The sequence below is a fragment of the Malus sylvestris genome, chromosome 12, assembly GCF_916048215.2.
Source record: "Malus sylvestris chromosome 12, drMalSylv7.2, whole genome shotgun sequence".
In the NCBI taxonomy this organism is placed as follows: Eukaryota; Viridiplantae; Streptophyta; class Magnoliopsida; order Rosales; family Rosaceae; genus Malus; species Malus sylvestris.
Genome location: NC_062271.1, coordinates 9,622,877 through 9,649,200, shown reverse-complemented (window position 1 = coordinate 9,649,200; position 26,324 = coordinate 9,622,877). Strand labels below are relative to the sequence as shown.

General features: G+C 39.4%; 1 protein-coding gene and 1 long non-coding RNA gene across 2 annotated transcripts; one reads left to right on the top strand and one right to left on the bottom strand.

Annotated features, from left to right (window-relative positions):
• Positions 1-246: 246 nt before the first annotated feature.
• LOC126593348 (glucan endo-1,3-beta-glucosidase-like) lies at positions 247-1,978 on the top strand. The gene is made up of 2 exons (XM_050259392.1): positions 247-519; positions 784-1,978. Exons 1-2 carry the CDS (start codon positions 429-431, stop codon positions 1,731-1,733), a joined length of 1,041 nt encoding a protein of 346 aa, XP_050115349.1. The 5' UTR covers positions 247-428; the 3' UTR covers positions 1,734-1,978.
• A 15,092-nt stretch (positions 1,979-17,070) lies between these two features.
• On the bottom strand, positions 17,071-20,708 carry LOC126593352 (uncharacterized). The gene is made up of 2 exons (XR_007612921.1): positions 19,193-20,708; positions 17,071-19,127 (listed from the first exon to the last, which is right to left on the bottom strand). It is a non-coding gene; the product is annotated as an uncharacterized LOC126593352 (long non-coding RNA).
• Between the last annotated feature and the right edge of the window lie 5,616 nt (positions 20,709-26,324).

Here is a 26,324-nt window from a genome sequence, read left to right as displayed (position 1 = left end):
GATAATGAAATACTAAACTTAAAAAGAATTTTACAAAAAACTCGCTAAAATTTGTTACAGGATCCTCGGGAAGGAGGCTGCTGTAAATTCAATCCACAAGTCCATGGTGCAAGTATACTCCAATAAGTTAACAAGTAGCAGTAATTATATTTATTTTTGAAGTAATATTCTAACTGAATACACACACACACACACACATATATATATATATGCAAGTTGTAATAAATATTGTTATCCTGTGAAATCACTTAATTTCCATGGAATCACATGCATGGACCCGTGACTAAGGTAGGTACGTCTATGGTTCTTCTGATGAGTCTCTGAATGGATTATATATAGAGAATTAGGGCACCACAGAAGTTGTAGAGGCAACCTCTTACTTTATAATCAGTTTCATTCATTTTTCTTCCCTTTTGCTCCTTTCCACAATGGCTAAGTCCCATTTAGTTGCGAAAAGCCCCTCCAGGGTTTCCATTCTGCTACTTCTCGGACTGCTAATGGCTACCCTTACTACAACTGGTCTCTCTCTCTCTCTCTCTCTCTCTCTCTCACACACACACACACACACACACACACACACACAAGAAAAAGATCAAAATATACGTACATACACGTACTGTACCTACCTTTTTTGCACACCTTCGACTGGTGTTAGACATTCCGATGTTGATGGTTTATGCAAATCAAATAACGTAGATCATAACTCCAAAAATCAAATGCATGGCCTTTTTCTTGAATAATTAAATTTTCAACACCATTAACTTATCTTTGAATTTGATACAGGTGCACAAATTGGTGTTTGTTACGGAACGGTTGCAAACAACTTGCCACCCGCACAAGAAGTGATATCTCTTTACAACCAGTACAATATTCAAAGAATGCGGCTCTATGGTCCCAACCACGATGCTCTCCAAGCCCTCAGAGGCTCTAACATTGAGGTCGTGCTTGGTGTAGAAAACGAACGCCTTCAAGACATTTCTTCTAGTCAGGACAGTGCAAATGATTGGGTCCAAAATAATGTTGTAAACTACAACGATGTCAAATTTAAGTATATTGCAGTCGGAAATGAAATAAATGCCACAGGTCCAGATGCGCCATTTGTTGGCCCTGCAATGGAAAGAATTCAAAATGCTATTTCTACGGCAGGGCTTGCAAACCAAATTAAGGTCTCTACCGCAGTTTACCCTATAATCCTCGAAGAATCGTACCCTCCATCAAAAGGTTCCTTCAGACAAAACTATCGGCCATTTCTTGATCCAATCATCGGGTTCTTAGTTGGGAATCAATCTCCGTTACTTGTTAATATGTACCCGTATTTTAGTTACATTCAAAGTCGTGACATTAGTCTTGAATATGCTCTTTTTACATCCCCATCCGCTCCAGTGAATGATGGTGATCTTCAGTATCAGAACCTATTTGATGCAATTCTGGATGCAGTTTACTCAGCGTTAGAGAAGGCTGAAGGTGGCTCTTTGAAAATTGTTGTATCAGAGAGTGGTTGGCCCTCAGATGGTGGGGATGGTCAAGTGACAACGAAGGAGAATGCAAGAATTTACAACTCAAATTTGATAAAGCATGTGAAGGGCGGGACTCCAAAGAAGCCTGGAAACCCCATCGAAACTTACGTGTTTAGCATGTTTAATGAGAATGAAAAACAAGGGGAGGCGACCGAGAAGCATTTCGGGCTCTTTTTTCCTAACAAAGAGCCCGTATATCCCATTGATTTCAACTAGGTAGGTGTTGAAATTCTAGCTTTACCAACCAGAATAAAGGGGTGATAGTAACCCTAGTGAACACAAGAGGAATCGTTTTATGAGTTCGAATTCGTGCCGGTGTAATGCATAGCATGTAATACTACAGTGTGATCTTTCTCCATATATATGTGTTATTTTTTTTTTTAAGTATACCAAGCTCAGTTTATATTATTACAATGTAATTCTCTTTGTTATTTATAGAAGTTGAGGTTTTTATTTTTCAAGCTTGGGTTATAGAGAATCGATCACATGACTTGTGGGAATGAATAACATGAACTATTATTGCATGCTCTTAACCATTTAAACTATAAATATATCTTTGATTCGAAACAAATAATTTATTTTCTTTTTGTAAGACACCAAGAATACAAGTTTCTTCGGCTACAAGTCTGCTGTCTTTTTTAAGCAAGCCAAAACAGGTGTGAAATGTGGAAATTGAATTGATCGAATCAAAGACAGACTAGTTTGGGAAAATAGATGCAAAAGACTAAAGGGAGTTATCATACCAAGCCAATTACATCTAGACGGTTCATTTCAAATTGGACTACGTTTATCGTGTTAATAGAGGCAAGGGCATGCTAAATTGCCATGCTTACTTGTGGAAGTTTTAAGTTTGTGTGAATGTATTTTTCATAGATTGACTGAATGTACAAGAGGGGATATATAATAAGGTGGAAGGTTACAAGCAATCCTACCTTGGCAAATCCTACTAACCGGGTAAACCCATAAAGATGTCACTCCTTAAATTAAGGGAGCGCAGCAAGTAGCTAGCACATAACTATCAACAAGTCATCTAGATGTCAATCTTCCTCAAATTAAGGGATTAGGCTTAATAGAGAATCCCATGGAAAAAGGAAACATAAAATCTGGCAACATGGCAGCATGGGTATCAGTCACCCCATATCCCATATCTCATCCCATATCGTCTAATACTCCCCCTCAAGCTGGATCGAGGAGATTGATCGAGCCAAGCTTGTCAAGGAGACGCTGAAAAGGAACTAAAGGAAGTGCTTTTGTGAACACATCTGCCAGTTGATCATGACTGCGAGTATAGATGGTTTGAATAACTTGGGATTGAACTTGTGCCCTAATGTAGTGATAGTCCACCTTATTTTTGGTCCTTTCATGGAACACGAGGTTAGCAGCGATATGCATGGCTGCTTGATTGTCACACATGACATGAGTGACACTAGAGTAGAACTAGAGAATCTCAAGTCTAAAAGTAACCATTTGAGCCATATTAACTCACATGATGTTGATGCCATTGCACGATATTCAGCCTCTGCAGTAGAACGTGCAATAACTTGCTGTTTTTTGCTTTTCCATGCGACGATGTTTCCTCCAACAAACATACAATAGCTAGTGGTAGACTTCTTATCAATTGCATTTTCGTCCCAATCTGCATCAATGTAACCACTGATTTGAGTGGATTGGTTGTTCTTCATAAGAATACCTCTACCAATAGAGCCTTTGAGGTAACGTAGAATTCTTTTGACAATGAGAAGGTGTTTCACATATGGTGCATGCATGAATAGGCTAACCAGGCTAACATTATAGGTGATATCAGGTCTGGTTATGGTAAGGTATATAAGCTTTCCAACTAACCTTTGGTAGTGACTCACATTGGTGAGAGGTTCTCCATCCATATCAAGGTTTAGCTTACTATCAAGGGGAGTGATAGCAGGCTTGCAATCAAGTAATTTAGCCTCAGTGAGAAGATCCACAACATACTTGCGCTGATTTAAAAATAAACCCTTTTGAGATGTTGCCATTTCAATGCCAAGGAAGTATTTTAGTCTCCCAAGGTCCTTTATGGCAAAGGTGTGAAATAATTCACCAATATACTAGCTGATCCTTTACGAGTGAACAAGGATAAGTCCGCATTACTTCGAACAAAACTAGCAGCTTTCAACACTGAACTCAACTTGGCCTACCATGCAAGTGGAGATTGTTTCAAACCATAAATTGCTTTGTGCAATCGACACACCATATCATTTTTACCTTGAGAAGAACCTGGTAGAAGTTGCATATATACTTCCTCTTGTAAATCCCCATGAAGGAATGCATTTTTTACATCCATTTGATACAATGGCCAGCCACAATTCACAGCCACTGAAAGAAGAACCCTAACGGAGTTCATTTTGGCTACTAGAGCAAATGTCTCCTTGTAGTCTACCCCAAACGTTTAAGTGAAACCACGTGCAACTAATCTAGCCTTGTGACATTCAATTGATCCATCAGCCTTGAATTTTGTCTTATAAATCCATCTACTCCCAATAGCCTTTTTCCCTAGTGGTAACTTCACAATGCTCCATGTTTGATTGTTTTTCAAGGCATGAAGTTCATCCTTCATTGTATTTATCCACTCAGGAATTAGTTGAGCCTCTTCAAAGGTTCGTGGTTCAATGTGATGAGAGATTTCAGCCAGGAATGTGGCATGATTAGGGTGAACATGACTATAACTCAGCACCTCAGTGTTGGGGTGTTTGGAAGCAAAGGTGACATAGTCTCAGAGCCTTGTTGGAGGTTGTCGAGCATGCGCAGGATTACACCTTGTAGGAGGTAAAGTGGGAGCCTCTTCATGACTTTCATCTTAAGTAGACTCAGTACCATCATCCAAGTTTCTTGGTTGAGAAGACTCATGAGTAGTTTCACTCATAATATCTGCTTGTTCATGATTGCTAGTGGCTTCTGGATCCAAGTGCACTAAGTGATCAATGCACGCAGGCAAAGGGAATAAATCACATATTAGCTCCCCTCTCAGGAGTAAGCAGTCTTCTTGGAGAAATAGGGAACTGTTTCCTCAAATCTTACATCTCTAGACATTTGTAACCTTTTTGGGTGGATGAATATCCCATGAAAACACACTTTGTAGCCCTAGCATCCAGTTTGTCACTGTGCAATGCTTGAACATGAACAAAGCACGTGCAGCCAAAGACTCTCAAATGTCATAAAGTTATATGTTTTCCTTTAAGAGTTTCATAAGGAGACTTAAACTCTAAAACACGACTAGGCAATCTATTGATTAAATAGGTTGCAATGAGAATGGCGTATGACCAAAATTTCATGGTATGTTCATATGCAACATCAATGCACGAGTCTTCTCAAGTAAATCCCTGTTCTTTCTTTCAGAGATCCCATTTTGTTGTGGAGTTCCCACACAACTTGTCTGGTGAACAATACCATGAGAGCTCAAATATTGACTTATATTGTTGGATAAGAACTCAGTGCCATTATCGGTTCTTAGGTTCTAAATAATTGACTGAAATTGAATTATGATAAGTTGATGAAAGTCTTTGAACATAGTGAAGACATTCTTTTTTTTTTAAACATATATAGCCATGTTGTTCTAGAAAAATCATCCACAAAGATAAAAAAATATTTATATCCATCAAAAGATTCAATAGTTAGACAACTAACATCGGAGTGTACAAGTTCAAAACATTTGCTAGCCCTAGACATTAAAGAGCTAAAAGGGAGCCTAGTAAACTTGGAAAACTAACATGTATCACACATTATAGATGATTGATACATTTTGGGAAAGAGTTTAAGCAAAACAGTCTCTGATGGATGGGCTAATCTTTGATGCCAGATTTGTTGGTCCTTGGAAGGAATTGAATCAACTTGGAAAGCTTTGACTAGACGAGGTTCCTTGCATAGATAGTAAAGACCATTAAGGAAGAACCCTTCACCAATCGTCTTCTTGGTGAGAGAATCCTGAAACACAACACTGCTTGGTGAAAAAGTGACAAGACAATTTAGGGTTCTAGTGATCTTTCCTATTGACAGAAGTTGAAAAGGAAAGGGAGGAACAAACAATGCAGTAGACTCAAGGTTGTTTGAAAGCAACTTTACTTTTCCCACGCCAAAAACCATGGCATTTTTTCCATTAGCAACTGACATATAAGAGGGTTTTGACAAAGTTTGAAAACTGTGTAAGTTTAAGGCTTTGTTTGTTATATGGTCAGTGGCTCCTGAGTCGATAATCCAACAATCATGTTCAATACCAGTGTGAAGAGTAGTCGAGAATGCACTAAAAATACCTGGAGCTTTGCTTTTTGGTATATTTTCATTTTCAGCAAGGAAACCTACGAATTGTCCCAGTAGCACTATGGGATTTTCAGTTGTATCCCTTGACCTTTCTATAGCTTCTCTATGTCCCTTGGTTTGCATGTATATTGCAAAGTCATTTATGAGCGAGACAAGATTTGAAGTGAAGTCCTGAATGCTCTCAGGGAATAAGGTATAGCTATGATTTGCTGCATGCTGAGGTTTGTATAAGCCAGTGTGGAATTGATTTGAAGGAATCATTATGTGATCCTTGTTGAACTTATGTTTTAGTTCAGGGTGCAAAATCCAGCACATTTCCTCCACGTGACCTGCCGCGTCACAGTAACTGCACTTGAAGTGTGGATTTTTACCCTAATAAGGCTTGCTGTCTGAGGGTTTATGTTTGGCAGCATAGACTTTTGACTTAAAAATCTTGGAATTCTTCTCCAAGTTCATCACTCTTCTTCGAGCTTCCTCATGTTGAACCGTGGTACACACCGTTTTGAAGGAAGGAAGTTTAACATTTATCAAGATGTGACTCCTGAGATCCTTTTAGTCCGAGTTCAAACTCGCAAGCAGCTGACATATCTTATCTTCTTCAGCTCTTTTTCAGAAGAACTGCAGCATCAATGATGTGAAGTAAATAAACATCTAACTCATTCCACATAGTCTTGAGACTTCCCAAGTGATGCACAAAGGTTTTTCCATCTTGTTGAAGATTGGCAATGTCCCTATTTAGCTGAAACACTCGTGCATAATTATTTTGATTCCCGTACACGTCCTTCACATATTTCCACAGGTTGTGTGAGGACTCGGAATAGCTGAAGATTTCAGCGATATGTTTCTCTATTGAGTTAAGAAGCATTGACATGACTTGTTGGTCCTTGGACAACCATACTTCGTATGCTTAGGTTGAAGGCTCGGGTGCTTCAATTCCTCCATTGATGAACCCTAGCTTTCCTCTTCCATTGAGAGCAAGAGACACTACTCTAGATCATGGGAGATAGTTGAATTCATTCAACAAAACTAAGCATAAACGCTGATTCATATTTATCTTAGTATCTGGAACAAAAGAGGGAGAACTTTATGAGTTTTATCCCCCAAGGGTGACACTGGAGCTTGAAGATGAACAACAGCAGAAAGAAAAAAAGGGCAAAGATAGGTCAAGGATGACACTGCTCTAATACCATGTGGAAGTTTTAAGTTTGTTTAAATGTATTTTTCATAGATTGATTAAATGCACAAGAGGGGATATATAATGAGGTGGAAGGTTACAAGCAACCTTACCTTGGCAAATCCTACTAACCCGGTAAACCCTTAAAGTTGCCACTCCTTAAATTAAGGGAGTACAACAAGTAGCTAGCACACAACTATCAACAAGTCATCTAGATGTCAATCTTCCTCAAATTAAGGGATTAGGCTTAATAGAGAATCCCATGGAAAGAGGAAACATAAAATCTGGCAGCATGGCAACATGGGCATCAGTCACCCCATATCCCATATCCTCATCCCATGTTATCTAATATTACTACTCAGCTCGTAACTTGTAAAACATAGACGAGGCGAAAAATAGTGTTTGTGACCAAAATTGTAAATTTATTTGCAAAATGCAACACAGTGATACCATCAATGGAAGAGCTTGTACAGGAAGACTAGCTGATATATTTAATTCAAGAATTGGACTAAAGCAAAGGTTGAATTATTACCTTTGTAACATCTTCTTATTTCTTTTGGGTTACCACTCATACATATTTTGCATTAGAGTCTATTAGACTGGTTAGATTGCAAACAACAGCCACCCTATATTGTCAGAAAATAGTTACCTAGTTGAATTTGATTGGGTATTTAGGCAATTACGAAGATTGATGGAACGATATAGAGATATGAAAAAAGTTTTGCACAAGGTTTCTATAGATTTGGAAAAAGCGTATGATGGCATCCTTGGAGAAATCATTTGGAGGTTTCTAAAGAAGAAAGAAGTACGAGTAGCATATATCCAAGCAATAAAAACTGTGTGATGGAGTAAGGATTACAGTAAGAACTCATGAAGGACAAACCAAAAGCTTTCCCATAACCATAGGGTTACATTGACATCAAGGCTCAGTTTTAAGTCCTAACCTTTTTGCATTGGTAATGGATTAGTTAACGAGACATCTTCAAGATGATATCCCTTGGTGGATGCTTTCGCATATGATATAGTGCTAATAAATGAAACAAAGGATAGAGTAAATGGGAAGATTAACCTTTGATGGGAAGTGTTGGAATCTAAATGCCTTCACTTAAGTAGGTCAAATACAGAGTATACGGAATACAAGTTCAATGATAATGGAGGTCCAAGTGAACCCCAAAACCCCTTTTAGATTGGCCTTTGGGCCATTGAACCATCCTAAAACTCACGGGCCTTTAGCCCAACGCATGACCCTTGAAACCCTTAAAAGCCTAACCCATTAACCCTTATAACCCATGCCTTTGGGCTTATGACCTTTTGGCCCAAACTCTCAAACCCAGCACATATCCGGTTGGAATATTCTAAGCATATTCCCTTGTTGACTTTTTAGAAATTTAACCAGGACCCTTCTTAGGGTAATTCGACATCCTGAATCCGTTTCCAACATCCGTTTTCCCAAATTCAATTGTTATAATAGAGTTCAATTAATTGTACCCTTTATGTGCTTAAGGGTAATTTATTGTGGCGTTCTGTCTCCTTTAGTTTGTGTGGCTCTTGGGCAGAGTATCTGTGAGTGGACCATTTCTAAAATGCATGTTTTAATAGTAGAAATGCATACATGATAAGCATGATTTAATGATTACGTTTTATGAGATAACATGTTTACTGAGGCTATTTTGAATTATTACTATTTTTTCTATAACCTGTGTTCTTTATAGAATATCTGATGGATGAGGATATCATATTTAGAACATGTTTCGAACACCTCTTTGTAGTATAAATGATGGATGACTTTATACTATGAAGTTGTTTTTCAAATATATGTATGTTCAATGATTTTGTACTTACCTAATGGTCCCTATTCCGCTACGGGGCAAGGGATAGGTTACGTCCTGGGCGACGGTTACGATGTTGGCATAGGGCCTGAAGGGTTTTTCCTTTGGCAATTAGCCGAAGGACGGGGAGTCGGCATGGGGCCTGAAGGTGATTTTCCTCTGGCAATTGGCATAGGGATGGGGAGCTGGCATGGGGCCTGGAAGGATATTAGACATTCACTAGTGATTATGATATATACGAGATATGCTTTGATACATTGCACGACATGCTAGGTTTTTGGAAAACCTATTTTTATCATGTTATATGAGTTTTCATAAAACTTGGGGGTTAGTATGTTGATAACTTTTTATTATATATATATATCAACTTGGTCCACTCATGTTTGTTTTGCATCCCCTTCAGAACTTAGAATCGAGGCATACAATCCTAGCGTCCAGGCACTTCCGCATTGGCATCTTCGAGTCCTCTCGGTGTAGGACCCATCCTCTTATTCATTCAATTTTATATTATTTCGTTTTAGTATTCTAGTTAGTTGTATGCTCTGAACACGTTCCTTAGATGCATATTCATTATATTTAAATTTGTAAGTCTTATTTATTCCTTGTTCTTAGCATTTGCATTCAATAAATGGCTTTCGTCACCCTTGGATGTCAGCCAGCACATGACCATCCTGATGTTCCAAGGACATCGGGATCGGGGCATGTCAGATTGATATCAGAGCCTAGTTTATTCAGAGCATAATTAAGACCTCCTGTTATTGTAGTGGTGTGTCAGTCATGACGTAATTTGGATGTCACGACTTCCAGATTTGGTGCCATTCGGCGCAGTTGTGCAAACGTTTCTCTATTTAGATTGTCACCTTCTGGTTGAAATACAAGAATTCATGTCGGGACTGTGCCTCAGCAGTGATGACGTGGATTGTCGGATGACTTTCAACATCAGATCGATACTTCGCAACATGCGTTCCCTAGGAATTGCTGGTGAAGTCGGATCTACATAAGAGCGTTGGAAAACAGAAAAACCTAAGTGGTTTCAATTTGGAAGATCTGAAGTGTGTTGTACTTTGCGACATGCATTCCCTAGGAAAGGCGGGCAGAGTCGTATCTCTTTGGAAATTACTAGATGTTGATGCACAAAACCGGAGGTCTTGGAACAACGTAAATCCGACCGTGAATATGTAGGAAAGTAAATAACACAAGATGTATTGTGGTTCACCCCAATGTTTGGGCTACATTCACACTGATATTGTATTTCTCTGAGAGGATTGAAGATGAAAGGGTGAGAGCTTCTGAGAGTAAGAGAGCTCTTTCCCATGGCCTAAGGATTGGCCTCTCCTAATGAGGAGAGTGAGTAGTCCTTTTATAGAATAAGGGCTCCTCACTTATTTCATATTTGCCCCTTCCTTTATTACATAATTACATTTAAGTCCCCCAAGTATTTATACGAGATCTAAATACGGAGGCCCTAAATATGGTACAAATAGTAGTCTTCTAAGTCTTCAGTCAAATGAGTCTTTTGGCTGGAGGCTTGAAATTCAGTCCATGTGTGGGCCGAAGTAACTAGATGTCGTCTAGGACTGATACTCGATATGAGGCGATGCTCAATCTGAAATGATGCTAAACTAAAAGTAGCACATATTACGAGGCTGCTCTGCTTGTGGCTTATGTTGCCTTGGTTGGCTCGACTTGTGGCATTGAAGGTGAGGGAGACCCTTTTATAGAATAAGGGCTCACTCCTCAATACATAAGTGATGAGTTAGGAGTGATGCTCGCAGCGAGGCGGTTGCTCAGTTGGCGGCAATGCTCTTTAATGAAAATGAAGGAGTCCCTTTTATAAAATAAGGGCTCGCTCCTCAATACATAAACGATGGGCTAGAGTTGATGCTCTCTAATGATGGTGAGGGAGTCCCTTTTATAGAATAAGGGCTCGCTCCTCAATACATAAGTGATGGGTGCTTTCTAATAAAAGTGAGAGAGTCCATTTTATAGAATAAGGGCTCGCTCCTCAGTACATAAATAATGGGCTAAGTCCCCTAAGTAATTTTCATGAGGCCTAGTTGAGGCCCAATATATGGTACATAATGTAGTCCCCCAAGTCTTCGGTCAATAGAGTCTATTGGCTGGAGACTTCAAATTGAATCCATGTATGGGCCGAAGTGGCGGTTGTTCGGAGGCGGTATTTGTATACCCTGCACTGAAGCTTTGTAGGTAAAACTTTGCAAGTGAAGCTTTTGAAGCTGGAGCTTTGTAAATGAAGCTTTTGAAGCTGGAGCTCTGTTAAATGAAGTTTTCGAAGCTGATTGACATGAGTGATGCTCATGAATGTTTATGTTGATTAACATGAGTGATGCTCATGAATGTTAACATGAGCGATGCTCATGGATGTTGACATGAGTGATGCTCATGAATGTTGACATGAGTGATGCTCATGAATGTTTATGTTGATTGACATGAGTGATGCTTATGGATGTTAACATGAACGATGCTCATGGATGTTGACATGAGTGATGCTCATGAATGTTGACATGAATGATGGTGATGAATGTTTATGTATAACTGACATGAGTGATGCTGATGAATGTTTATGTATGATTGACATGAGTGATGCTCATGTATAATTTTGGAGTACTGGACGTACTTTTGATCACCTGGTTGGTGATAATAGCGGTAGGCTGCTGAATAATTTTGGAGTACTGGGCGTACTTTTGATCACCTGGTCGGTGATAATAGCGGTAAGTTGCCGAATAATTTTGGAGTACTGGGTGTACTTTTGATCACCTGGTAGGTGGGAATAGCGGTAGGCTGCCGAATAATTTTTTGTAGTACTGGACGTACTTTTGATTACCTGGTTGGTGATAATAGAGGCAGGGTGCCGAATAAATTTGGAGTCATAAGGCCTGGCTCTTTTGGGCATATGGGCCTTCGTCCTCCACATGACATTGCAGCCCACTAATTTGGGCTTGCCTTTTTTTTTTTTTAAATTTTTTTTTTTTATTACCCTTTGATGGGGTTATACAGATGTCTCCGAAAGATAAGAAAAATAAATTACATCATTAAAAAATAAAGCTACTGAAGGTGGGTATGGCAGATGGTTGGAACAAAATCGGAGGTCTTGGAACAACGTAAATCCGATCGTGAATCTGCAGGAAAGTAAATAACACAAGATGTATCGTGGTTCACCCCAATGTTTGGGCTACGTCCACACTGATATTGTATTTCTCTGAGAGGATTGAAGATGAGAGGGTGAGAGCTTCTGAGAGTGAGAGAGCTCTTTCCCATGGCCTAAAGATTGGCCTTTCTTAATGAGGAGAGTGAGGAGTCCTTTTATAGAATAAGGGCTCCTCACTTATTACATATTTGCCCCTTCCTTTATTATATAATTACATTTAAGTCCCCTGAGTATTTATACGAGATCTAAATATGGAGGCCCTAAGTATGGTACAAACACTAGAAACTTTATAAATGCATATTGAGGAAGGGAGTAAGCCCTAGTTGTTACGATGTTTAGTAAGTGGTAATTGGTGGGATTAAACCAATGTTCTCGAACTTGTTTTCGCTGAAGAAATTTGTGTGAATCTTTAGAACAATTCTTGGCGATTGTTATATCGATAACCCTCTTGCAAACCCCAACAATGAAGTCAAGTTCCTTAACCTTTGACTATCAGCTTTACACCAAATTCTTCGAGTGTTGACTTCGTTTACATTAATTGCCTTTCTTGGGAAACTCCTCGGTAGCAAACGTTGTTCTAACCAACTTCCAAAAGGGGTTGCGATTCTCATTGTTGTTGTAGTCGAACTTGGATGATGAAGATCCAGTCTTGTTTGGATTAACAGACTCCTTGAATTTCACCTGAGTTTGGCACTCGGTGGTAAATCCTAGCTCTTTGTCCCCGTACTTTTTGGTAAATAAGAACTTAGCCTCTTGCTTTTAGCCCAACTGACCAGTGCTCTTGTCCACTAACTATTCAGCCTTGTAAGTTTCAGTGTAATGGCTTGAGACTTCACAATATTCATCATTGTAGGAAGATCGAGCTTTGCTCTGAACATTCTCTGGACTCATTAAGCTTTGGTTTGCTCAGGTAGCTAATCGTGCTACTGCATGCATACGCAGGCTATTTTGTATCTTTCTTCTTCGTTATTATGTTGATTTTGGGGTTCTATGTTTAATTTTTGAACTTTGAAACAACTCTCACAAAGTATTGTGAATTTCGAAATGTCTTTGGCCTCGCCAAATTTTATTAACAGTTTTGTACTCTAGATTTTAATGGACTTGTTTTGACCCTCAAATTTTTTAATGCTCTTTCAGCCTTCTCGACATGGTTTCTTGCTCAATCAGTGAGAAATTCACGATCGATCGATGCAGTGGAAGTGTGCACCCAATTCTTATCGATATGGACAAGAACATTATGAGCATAACCTTTTCACAAGCTTACCAGACTTACTAGAAAAAGTTCCACGTGGGTATGAGGTTTGAGCCATTTTTTGGGAAGAGACTGATGAAGATTGTAGCTCAGGTGATCAGCAGATTATGTCACTATCTTCATGCTGAATTGCATGGTCACCACTCATTATCCTGCTATAATTCATAAACACCATATCGTACTCTAGTAGTTCCTTTCCAACGATATGTAAATAAGTTCATTTGCCCAAATATTTTAAAGGTATCTTCCACCTAACCCTAACACAGCTTTGATAAGCATCTATTGAGTTTAGATTCCATCTTGAGTTCCAAGTCTGGTATCTGAGCAAACTATCTAGACATTGGAAGACACGTTGTGTTCACTCATATTATGGCGTTAGCACATTTAGAAGTTGCATTTCTCTCAAAATGTGTGTGCACTCATTGGGTTTTTTAGGTTGATCACTTGCGAGCCTTTCTTCCTTACAGCAACTTTGACCTTGTTTGACTAAAAGTCTGCAACTAAGGAAAAATGGATAGGTGGATTGAGCATTATAACAGTTCCCAAGAGATACTGCTTGTTGAGGAAGATGACTTCTCGTTTTCTGTTACTTGGCTCGAGCTTTTAGGCCTACTATTAACATGGTAGCCACTTCTCTTGAATGCCAAGGTACAATTTTCAAGTGGGTTCTTTGTTGACAAAATTTTGGAGTAGTTGGTCACATTTAGAAGAACTGAGGAGGATGGTGTGCTTGGTGTTGGATGGAGTCATTACGACGACAATTTTTGTTTTTTTCGATTTGGGTATGGCACTTTTTGGGACATGGTACAAGAATGTTTTACATGCAACTCTAGTTGGCAGAGGAATATTGTGAACTGGTATTCGGAGGATTGAATTTACGACATATGAGATTGTGCATTGTCAAGAAATCATCGTTTGCTTAACAAGACAACAAATGGGTGGTCGATATCGTGGGTGGTCGACTGTGATATCGATAGCTTATTCGTTAGGTTCGTCAAGCAAGTGGGCAGGAAGACCCGTTTACGGCAGCTATCACGAAATTGTTATTCTTGGGACTTAACCCAAAAACACATATATTCTCGGAGTACGTGAAGTACGTATGTTTGGGGGAAACCCACTTTTGTTTTTAGTTTGGTTTTCAGCAAGTATTTTAACTTCTCTTCTTATAGTTATATATTTGTTTTAGACGTTACAAATATTTTGGGGGAAATATTTCCATTTTTAGTTTTAAATTCAACACAAATTTTTTTCGACCTATATGTTAGTACATATCTATTTTGATGTTATCGCATTTTATGTTCTTACTTTTGACCCTAAGCTATTTTATGTTTTTGAGTTTATACCTTTATAAAGTATGTTTCTATTTTTACACTGATGGGGAAAGAAGGTATGAGCCTAGAGGCACGAAAGATGGAATCATTGCAACCCGATCGCGACAGGGTGGCATTTTCCCTTTTGTGCAACTACTCTGACTTGATTTCTTCGCTACATATATATATATATATATATATATATTTTTTTTTTTTTTTTTTTTTTCTTCTCCCTATTTTCGAGTTTTTCAGCGTAGCAAGTTATTTTCAATTTCGGGGACGAAATTTTTTTTTTATAAGGTCTCCTCTATCCCTGGGCTAAATGCCAAATTACCTCATTTATTCCCCCCCCCACCAAACACCACCCAACCTAAGCTAAAACATTGGGCTAAAAGCCAAACACTAAAGCTGGGCTAAATACCCCCCTAAACGCGTGGACTCGATTGTATTTAGGCCACTCTCGGCCCGCATTAATTCAGTTCCCGTCAGTGCCCACTGTCAGGGCCCCTATCGGCCACTTCCCCGAGCCCAACGACTCTTTTCCGCATCGAACGACCACAATTTAAGGACCGTTGGTTGATCCAACGGTCCAGATTCAAATTTTATTTTTTTGAAATATGTTATTTTAAAATACATTCAATCCAACGTCTGAGATCGAATATAATGAAATCTAACAGTAAAAAAAAAGATCTAATGGCCCAAATTTAAATCCAACGTATGTATTTGTTCAATACCTATGTATTTGTTCAAACATCCACACAAAACTCAATTTTCTCCTACAATTCTTCCAATTTATCTTTCTACCATTTCTTTTCATTTCCAAATTGTTCAACATGGCAAGAGAGCATATTAGAGGTAGTAATTGGACCTGTGAGGAAGATGTTGCTTTATGCTTGGCATGGGTTTCTGTTAACGAAGATGGTGCAGTTGGCACAAATCAAAATAAAAAGGTTTTGTGGGATAAAATCATTGCAAAGTTTCAAGAAAATTGCAACGGCGGCAGGTGGGACGGTGGTGGTGTTTATGATCGGTGGAAGACTATTAACAAAGCATGCACTTTATGGAAGGGAAGCTTGGAGAGAGCCGTGCTTGGCATGGCTAATAACTCACCAATCACCTTAATAATTGGATTCCTATATTCACATCACACATCATTTAGAATTTTATATCTCATCACAAAGTCTAAAACTAGGTAGGAATGAGATTTCTTATTAACATTACCAACTCGTGTAGGAATGAGAATTTCACTTCACATTGGCCCTTTTTCTTTCTTTTCCTTTGTGAGTAGGAATGAATTACATCCGAATTCATTTCACAACAACAACAACAAAGCCTTTTCCCACTAAGTGGGGTCGGCTATATGAATCCTAGAACGCCATTGCGCTCGGTTTTGTGTCATGTCCTCCGTTAGATCCAAGTACTCAAGTCTTTTCTTAGGGTCTCTTCCAAAGTTTTCCTAGGTCTTCCTCTACCCCTTCGGCCCTGAACCTCTGTCCCGTAGTCACATTTTCGAACCGGAGCGTCAGTAGGCCTTCTTTACACATGTCCAAACCACCGGAACCGATTTTCTCTCATCTTTCCTTCAATTTTGGCTACTCCTACTTTGCCTCGGATATCCTCATTCCCAATCTTATCCTTTCTCGTGTGCCCATACATCCCACGAAGCATCCTCATCTCCGCTACACCCATTTTGTGTACGTGTTGATGCTTCACCGCCCAACATTCTGTGCCATACAACATCGCTGGCCTTATTGTCGTCCTATAAAATTTTCCCTTGAGCTTCAGTGGCCTATGACGGTCACACAACACGCCGGATGCACTCTTACACTTCATCCATCCAGCTTGTATTCTATGGTTGAGATCTCCATCTAATTCTCCGTTCTCTTGCAAGATAGATCTTAGGTAGCGAAAACGGTCACTTTTTGTGATCTTCGCTAGATTGCTCCGGTCATTAGTGTGGATAAGTATATAAATGGATAGAGATAGGAAAGCAAACACAAGATGTACGTGGTTCACCCAGATTGGCTACGTCCACGGAATAGAGGAGTTCTCATTAATTGTGAAGGGTTTACACAAGTACATAGGTTCAAGCTCTCCTTTAGTGAGTACAAGTGAATGATTTAGTACAAATGACATTAGGAAATATTGTGGGAGAATGATCTCGTAACCACAAAACTTCTAAGTACCGGAGTGTGGTATCGTCTTGACTTGCCTTATCTGTCTCATAGGTAGATGTGGCATCTTTTCTAGAAGTACTCTTCCTCCATCCAGGGGTGGTATCTGTAACTGGTGGAGATGCACAAGGTAATGTATCAATTTCACTTGAAGCTTACTTGTTGTTTCAGGCTTGGTCAAGCGCGATACAAACCATGTAGTAGGAGTCCCCCAAGTCGCCGGGCTAGGGGATCTGCTGAAAGAGGTGACAGACAAGGTAAGCAATCAGAGCTCCGGCTGATTGTTCACATTCTCCCTATCTTGCAGGCAGCATGAAGGATAAAGAGAAGAAAAATGAGAAGAGATGATATGGGATACTTTTGCTTTTGAAGAAGTAACTTTCCACAGGCTTATTCTTGAACCGGGCTGGAGGGTTTTCTGGTTTCCTCCAGAGTATAAGGCCGACTGAAGAATTTGAGGGTCAAAACAAGTCCATCAAATCTAGAGTACGTTCGACCCTGCTGATATGGGATACTTTTGCTTTTGACAGAGTAGTGGATGTATCGGCACGTGTGCTGTTACGCTTGTCTCCACATGCTTCCTTGTATCCTTCTCACTTGCCCTATCTGTTCCTCAGGCAGATGCGGTATCTTCCCTGGAAGCATAAGATGTTGAAGATGAGTACTCGAGAGCAATGCCAGGTAAGTAATCAGGTAAGGGGTTCCAGGCAGTCAGTTCCTGGCTGGAAGCTTGATTCCAAGTGCTGACTGAGTGCTCTCTTTCTCCTTGTCTTGCAGGTAAGAACAAGGCCAAAGGAAAAGACAGGGAAAAAGCATGATATGGGATACTCTTGCTTTTAACCCTGATGATATGAGATATTCTTGCTCTAGTATAGCTTGTTTACAGAGGTATTATCCGGGGGAAAGAAAGCTGAATATTTCGAAAGGCTTCGTTGGGAGTGCCCTCTTAGATAAGAGAAAGGGTTGAGCATTTTTGCAGGTCTGCCTGTCCGTTAGGGATGGAGGTCGACATATATAGGAGTCTCCCTAACATCAAGTAATAATGATATTCCTTTACCCTGTTTGGTCATAGCACGGTAGTGGGAGCTGTCAGCTTCACATGTTTTAACTCTGTCAGAGCACTTTGAAAAAGTGGTCTGTGGTATCTGGAAAGCTGATGTAGCGTGTGAAGATTACAGACAAGCTTTATCCAAGGAGATCCAGCTCTTGAAGTTGGGAAAGTGGTGCCTCTTCGGTTTTCGAACAAGCAATCCTGTCGGGGGTCTGGCTCTCGAGATTCGGAGAACGATGCCTCTTCGATTTTTGAGAAAGCAATCCTGCTGGGGGTCTGGCTCTCGAGATTCGGAGAGCGGTCTCTTCGATTTTTGAGAAAGTAATCATGTTGGGAGTCTGGCTCTCGAGATTCGGAGGGTGGTGCCTCTTCGATTTTGGAGCAAGCAATCTTGTTGGGAGTGTTTTCTCGAATGTGAGTAAAGGTTGGGCATGTTTGCTAGTCTACCTTGCCACGAAGCACAGAGGTTGACACACAGGGACTTTCCAATTATCCAGCAGTGGTACTGTTCCTTTACCCTCTCTTCGATTTTTGAGAAAGTAATCATGTTGGGAGTCTGGCTCTCGAGATTCGGAGGGCGGTGCCTCTTCGATTTTGGAGCAAGCAATCTTGTTGGGAGTGTTTTCTCGAATGTGAGTAAAGGTTGGGCATGTTTGCTAGTCTACCTTGCCACGGGGCACAAAGGTTGACACACAGGGACTTTCCAATTATCCAGCAGTGGTACTGTTCCTTTACCCTCTCTTCGATTTTTGAGAAAGTAATCATGTTGGGAGTCTGGCTCTCGAGATTCGGAGGGCGGTGCCTCTTCGATTTTGGAGCAAGCAATCCTGTTGGGAGTGTTTTCTCGAATGTGAGTAAAGGTTGGGCATGTTTGCTAGTCTACCTTGCCACGAAGCACAGAGGTTGACACACCGGGACTTTCCAATTATCCAGCAGTGGTACTGTTCCTTTACCCTTGTGGGTAATAATATGGTAGCTAGACCTTCAACATTTATGTGTCTAAACTTTGTTAGCGTTGTTTCTTTGCAATTCTTTTACTCTTCTTGGTCAGAGCGATGTAGCGGGAGCTGCAAGCTTCACGTCTCTCAACTTTGTCAGAGAACTTTGGCAAAGTTATCTGTGGTACCCATGAGTTACTGTTGCGTGTGGGAAGTGGGTGATTGAACAGTACGATTCATGTGCTTTCTACTTCGCCAGAAATCTTCGACATAATGCCCATAATTTCCGCAAAGCTGAGTGTGCGTGTGACAGGTGCTGACAAGGCTGGAAAAGTAGGTGCCTCTTCGATTTTTGAGATCGGCCCTCATGGTCTCTGAGCAGCCCAGCTTTTGAGAAAGCAAGCCTCTTCGATTTCTGAGATCGACCTTCGTGGTCTTTGAGTAGCCCAGCTTTTGAGAAAGCAAACGCCTCTTCGATTTCTGAGATCGACCCTCGTGGTCTCTGAGCAGCCCAGCTTTTGAGAAAGCAAACGCCTCTTCGATTTCTGAGCAGGCGCCTCTTCGATTTCTGAAGCTTCGTCGAGTGCAGATTTTTATAGAGGCTGACATTAAGTTCCAAAGCACACTTGAATATCCACCAGTAGAAGCTCCATTCTTGCACTTCTAAGATCTTGATTTGTCCGACCTCTTCTCTCTTCAACACCTTTGAAAATGTCTGGCCTTTCCGACCGTCGTTTTGACTTGAACCTTGTTGAAGAGGCAGCCCCGCCTTCTCCAGACAACATATGGCGCCCATCCTTCGTCTCCCCTACTGGTCCTCTTACCGTTGGGGATTCCGTGATGAAGAATGATATGACCGCTGCGGTAGTGGCCAGGAACCTTCTCACTCCCAAAGATAACAGACTACTTTCCAAACGGTCTGATGAGTTGGCTGTTAAGGATTCTCTGGCTCTCAGTGTTCAGTGTGTAGGTTCTGTGTCTAATATGGCCCAACGCCTATTTGCTCGAACCCGCCAAGTTGAATCATTGGCGGCTGAAGTGATGAGTCTCAAACAGGAGATTAGAGGGCTCAAGCATGAGAATAAACAGTTGCACCGGCTCGCACATGACTATGCTACAAACATGAAGAGGAAGCTTAACCAGAAGAAGGAATCTGATGGTCAGGTTTTACTTGATCATCAGAGATTTGTGGGTTTGTTCCAAAGGCATTTATTGCCTTCGTCTTCTGGGGCTGTACCGCTTAATGAAGCTCCAAATGATCAACCTCTGATGCCTCCTCCTTCTAGGGTTTTGTCCAGTACTGAGGCTCCGAATGATCCCCTTCCGGTGCCTTCTCTTTCTGGGGCTCTACCGACTGCTGAGACTTCTCCTAAGCAACCTTTGTGAAGGCTCCCTCTTGTTTGTTTATTTTGACTCAAGTATATGTACATATTTGTAACTTATCGGGGATATCAATAAATAAGCTTTCCTTCATTTCAACGTATTGTGTTAAATACACCAAAGCCTTCTTCGCTAAGTTCTTTGAATTTTCTTTTGTTGAAGCTTGTATGTTGAAGCTTTGTGAGTGGAGCATGTAGGTTGAGGTAGTGTTCCCTTAATTTCCCGAGTGAGGAAAACTTCTCGGTTGGAGACTTGGAAAATCCGAGTCACTGAGTGGGATCGGCTATATGAATCTTAGAACGCCATTGTGTTCTGTCCTGTGTCATGTCCGCCGTTAGATCCAAGTACTCTAAGTCTTTTCTTAGGGTCTCTTCCAAAGTTTTCCTAGGTCTTCCTCTACCCCTTCGGCCCTGAACCTCTGTCCCGTAGTCGCATCTTCTAATCGGAGCGTCAGTAGGCCTTCTTTGCACATGTCCAAACCACCGTAACCGATTTTCTCTCATCTTTCCTTCAATTTCGGCTACTCCTACTTTACCTCGGATATCCTCATTCCTAATCTTATCCTTTCTCGTGTGCCCACACATCCAACGAAGCATCCTCATCTCCGCTACACCCATTTTGTGTACGTGTTGCATCAAAATTATATATGAACTTACTAAAAATAAAATATTGCTTCGAATAATTTGCAACAATTACTAGTTTTATAAAAGCACCAAACAATTAAGCATGCTGAAAAATAAGAACATCACTAGAAAGGTGATAAAACAGTTTTTTCTTTCTAGAAACTGGAATTGCAAAACGAAGTGAGATCATCACACATATAGATATATAAATATAGTACACATTTTCCCGTGCTTTGTAATCCTTACTTAGCAACCTGAAATGATCTCTATTTCCTTATCTTTGCAGCGTAGTAATACTAGTCCAGAAGCACAATCTAGTTCACAAGAAACTACCCATATAGGCATAAGTCAAATCCCAACCTTAACATAATACTTCTAAAATCATAACAAGGGAATGTAAAATCCGACAAATTTGGTAAACACCACAGCTACGATCCTAGGGTATCTAATCCCTAAGCTCTGATACCATTTTGTCATGCCCTGATCCACAAGCTAGGGTGTGAGCCATATCTTAGCTATAAGAATAAATTCTACAACCAAGATATGGTGGAAAATAAAATGAAATAATTAAAATATATTGAATATGCAACGGAATAACAATAATGCACAAATTAATTCACAACAAAAACTACTAACAAAATAATAATTAAATTGTAACAAATATTAGTATAAAAAATTAATTCATAACAAAAATACCAACTGAAATAATAATTGAAATGAGTAGCTTTTGAAAATACATAAAATGTATGCAATGAGAGGTCTGAACGTACTCACTCCCTTCTAATCTCGTCAACACATACCTAAGGCACCCAAGCCTGCACGTCCCATACCATGCTTATATCACTTGGCTCCGAGTACATTAGAATATAAGTTAACTCCCGTTCATCCTTTAACCCAATTTTTATAATTAAACTCTTAGTTTCCACTTTATTAAACAGGCACTTCCTCTGACGCCCAAATGTATACTAAAGCCTTGCACCCTACGCCTGACATATACAAGATTTCATTATTTTATAATCAACCAATTGTATACTCAAGCCCTGCACCCTACGCCTGACATATACACGGTTCATTATTTTATATTCAAGGCAAACTTTAGCCCTTGAATATCCTCACAACTTTAACACTTTACACAAGTGAGCACTTGACACAACACAACTCTTTTTCTTGCTTTGCAATGCATATGTATATGCCATGTTCACATAGATATCAATACTCATACTTTATCTTACAAACCTGCAATTTCAACATAACTCAAATTGATTAGTAACAAGAGTAGTATAATCATAATGTTAATAACAAAATAATAATTTATAATCCATCATATAAAATGTTGCTCGTTGACCACTCCATATATATTTTTCCAACATTAGAGAAAATAATTATTAGAGTGAAATATATGTCTCAAAGGCCACAAGGCATGGAATCATGTTTCTAGCTTTTCCCTTTCCAAACATCATCATTTATTTTTATTGTTTCAAGTTCTTTTCTTCCCTCTCGTCCTCTTTCTTCTTTCACCACATCCTCTTCCTCTTCTTTAGGATAGCTGAAATTCTTAACCAAACATCAGCTGTTTGAACTGGAATACAGGTCAGCACATAGATTAGATTGTCATGGTTTTTGGATATGTTATATAGGAGATGATAAGGAACAACTTTTGTGGGGAAATGTTTCGATCATAGCTACTAAAAATGGGGTTTTGGTAATCATAACATGGCCGTCCAGTGTTCCGCGGAATTAGAAACATAAGTTGGTATTTCAAACACATTGGAAGATTGCACCATTGGATTTTCCTGAAATTTTGATATGTCATGGTAGAGAGACAGACAAACAATTCTCATGGAGAAAATACTATGATATAATCTATGGATGATGGTGTTTTGGTCTGATAAATAGGCTGGACGAATTTCTAGTTTTTGGATATCTTTCTTTTGATAGATGAAAATGATGGTAGTTTGATGGAGAGATTTGTTGAGTAAGATCTCTTGTATTTTTTCTGGGATTTGTCTCCCACGTTTTGTACATCATTCTCAAGGGAAAATAAATAGAGATTTTCTATGGTTTGGTGGAAGTGCTTCTCATGGAAATTATCTCAAAATGTAAACAACACAAGATTTAAGTGGTTCACCAATTTGGCTACATCCACTAGGGTTGTGTTTTCATTGTATTTCACTATATGTGGTAGACTTACAAATACAATGAAAGATGGTTTTAAGCCCTAAGAACATGTAAAAGAAAATAGGAAGGTAATATGAAGGGAAAAATGACTTTTTGTTGGAGTTGTTCTTTTTCTTTCTTTTGTTCTTCTTCTTCCTCTCTCTTTTCTTCTTCCTCTTTCCTCTCCCTTTTCTTCTTCTTCTTTCCTCTATCTTTTCCTCTTCTTCTTTTCTCTATGTCCTTCTATTGTTTCTTTCCTCCTTCCTTTATATAAATTGCATGACATCTTCTTGTCCAAAGAATCTCCACAAGTGTGCCAATGGAAAGAAAGCAAGTGTTGTGCTAATTATTACCATCAAATGTGTTCCAATGAAAACACACCAAATGTTAGCCTAATCATCACAATGAAATGTGGTCCAATGACAAAATAATAAATGTGAAACTAATCATGAACTAAGGAATAATATGCAAGATGTTCCTTGCATCCAAAGGCCACGTCCAAACAGTTTGGGGGATGAATCCTCGCCAAACATTTAACTCTTAGATTCCTAATGAATACAAACTTGCCAACTCACCCTTAAGTAGACTTCCAGCTTCACATTTAGAGTGGTGAGTAATCACCGAATCATTAACTCCTAATGCTACAAACTCTCCACCTCAACCTATTTAGAGTAGTGACTAACCCCTCCCCTTCATTCTCTAATGGTTGCCAAAACGCCACTTAGCCTTTGTGAGAACAATAAAGCCAAACTCATCATAATCACCTTCTCTAATTCAAACTAAAAATATCTCTAATTACATATGAACATGAAATACTACTAGCTAGTTTTTGAAATAATTTGTAGTAAAAAGGATTTTACAATGAAACTATTTTACATATCGAAAGTAGGTTCTTGCATAAAATAAATTTAATAAAATCATTACGTAAAATAATTACCCACATACCCACACACACACACACATATATATAATCATTTTTTTTATACGGGGTATTACAATTTTATTTGTCATGTATATAATATTATTTTGCAACTAATTATTTTTATGTATTTTTTGCATAGGGTGACAAAGCAATGGAAATTTACAAGACAAGAGTAACACCAAAAAATCAAGTTTTTAAGTTGCAACATGCTTGAGACGTCCTCAAGGATTGTCCGAGGTGGGGAACCGATGCGGACCAACAATGGGAAAGATTATTTCCACGTGAAGCTGCACCGACAAATGTTGGAGGTGAAGGTGTCGATGAAATGACCCATTCTCCTTCTTTTGCAAGGCCCCCAGGAAGAGATAAGCAAAAGGAAGCAAAGAGAAAAGGGAAGTCCCAAGATCCGATGAGTGGACACTTTGCTACCGGAATTGCAAAATTGAATGAAACCCATAGCGCTCGACAAAAAGAAGCGTCCCGAATGCGTTTGCAAATGAAGGAAGAAGGGGATAGGGAGAAAGATAGGTTTGAAATTAATTTCATGATGGAGGACCTCAACAAATACACTCCAGAGAGGAAGAAGTTCTTACGTGCTAAGCAAAAGGAAATGTTGCGAAAGTATGTCTCAAGGAGTATATTTCAAGATGATGAATCCTCTGAACCCTATATCCCAAGTCAACCACGAAGTCCATCACCAAGTCAAGATGGTGGATGTGATTATTAAGTTTATGTAGTGTATGAATTATGTGCTTTATTAATTAAGTTTATTAATTGTCATTTGTTTTAAGTTTATGTAGTTTATTAATTATGTGGTTTATGAATTATCGGTTGTATTAAGTTTATGTGGTTTATTAATTATGTGGTTTATGAATTATCGGTTGTATTAAGTTTATGTGGTTTATTATATGGTTTATGTACTTTATTAAATTTATGTCTTATTAATTATTGTTCCTATTAATCTAGATGCTTTTAATAATTATTGTACTTATTATTCCACACTTTGATGTAGAATAGATGCCTTCAATAATTCAACCTCCATTCAATAATTTATCCAATGTACTAGGCAAAATACGTTGCACAAGAAGACACTTAAATTTATTAAAACAAATTAACAATATAGTACACTTAAAATTATTTCATAAATGCTCAACCAACATCATCAACGTTCACCTTCTTGGCGCTCTCAACCAAATCCTTGCGGAGTGTGTCATGACCTTGAGGAGCTTGAATTCTATTTAAACGTCTCATATACTCACTCATGGTGACCCTATCATGTTAGGTCTCATATGTGGTTGAAGCGAGATATTCAACATCTCTGGCAATAGCTCTCGCATGTGTTGGTTGGTCATCATCCACATCCTCATTTGTACTCATCTTCCACAATCATGTTCTGCAAAATTATGCACGTCATCATGATAAAATGGAGGTCTTCGGTATGCCAAAGTCGTGCAGGCCCTCTAACAATGGCCCATCGAGCTTGTAGGATCCCGAATGCTCTCTCCACATCCTTCCTGTAAGACTCTTGCCTTGGGGAAAATAATTTCTTCTTTGCACTATTTAGATGAGAAAAACTTTTGACAAAGGTAGACCAACTAGGATAAATACCATCATTTAGGTAGTAACCTAGCTCATACCTATTACCATTTACCTTGTACCGAAATTCTGGTGCCCATCCATTGATAACATCATCGAACAGAGGAGAAGACCAAAGAAATTTGATATCATTCTGAGGGCGCCGAAGAAAGCATGTCAAATCCATGTGTCGTAAGACACCACAGCCTCGAGCACGATGGTTGGCTTGTTATGATAGCCCTTGAATTGGCCAGCCCAAGCAGTAAGACAATTCTTCCACTCCCAATGCATACAATCGAGACTTCCTATCATGACAGGGAAACTCTTTTGTCTGCCTTGCATAGAAGCCTCTTCAAGTCTTCACGATTTGACAGAAGCGCTTCAGGTTCTCAATAGTAGTACTCTCCGCAAGCCGGCAATACTCGTCAGTTAAGTCTACAAAGCACCTATTAGCTAGCATCCGAAATGCAAATGTGAGCTTCTGATAAGGTGATAGACTTTTTCGGCCTACTGCATCTATCTTCCTTGCAAAGTAGTGGTCATGATTAACAATTGCATTCAAGATGCTTTCAAAAAGCTTTCTCCTCATCTGAAACTGTATTAAAAAATCATGAGTAGCAAATCTCAGATGCTCGATGAAATAATCTTTCATCATTTGGTCATGATACTATTTTCTATCATACTGCACAAATGAACGCCCCGTGACAAAACCATGATGGCGAGATTCGCTATGGTGCTCATATTGCATAAGTAAGTTTACAAGTTCAGTTTCAGTGTTAATCAATTCTGCATCCTCAATGTCAAGCCTTGCTTGGTATTGTGCCATCTGCATTGCCCTGCTATGCCTTCTTCTATCACCCATTGATGAGATATTGAGGATTTTTAGGAAACAAAAACTCTTTCAAAGTTGAAAGATTGGTGAATATAGAGGATGCTTAAAGGTTGAAAGATTGTGTGATCAACTAA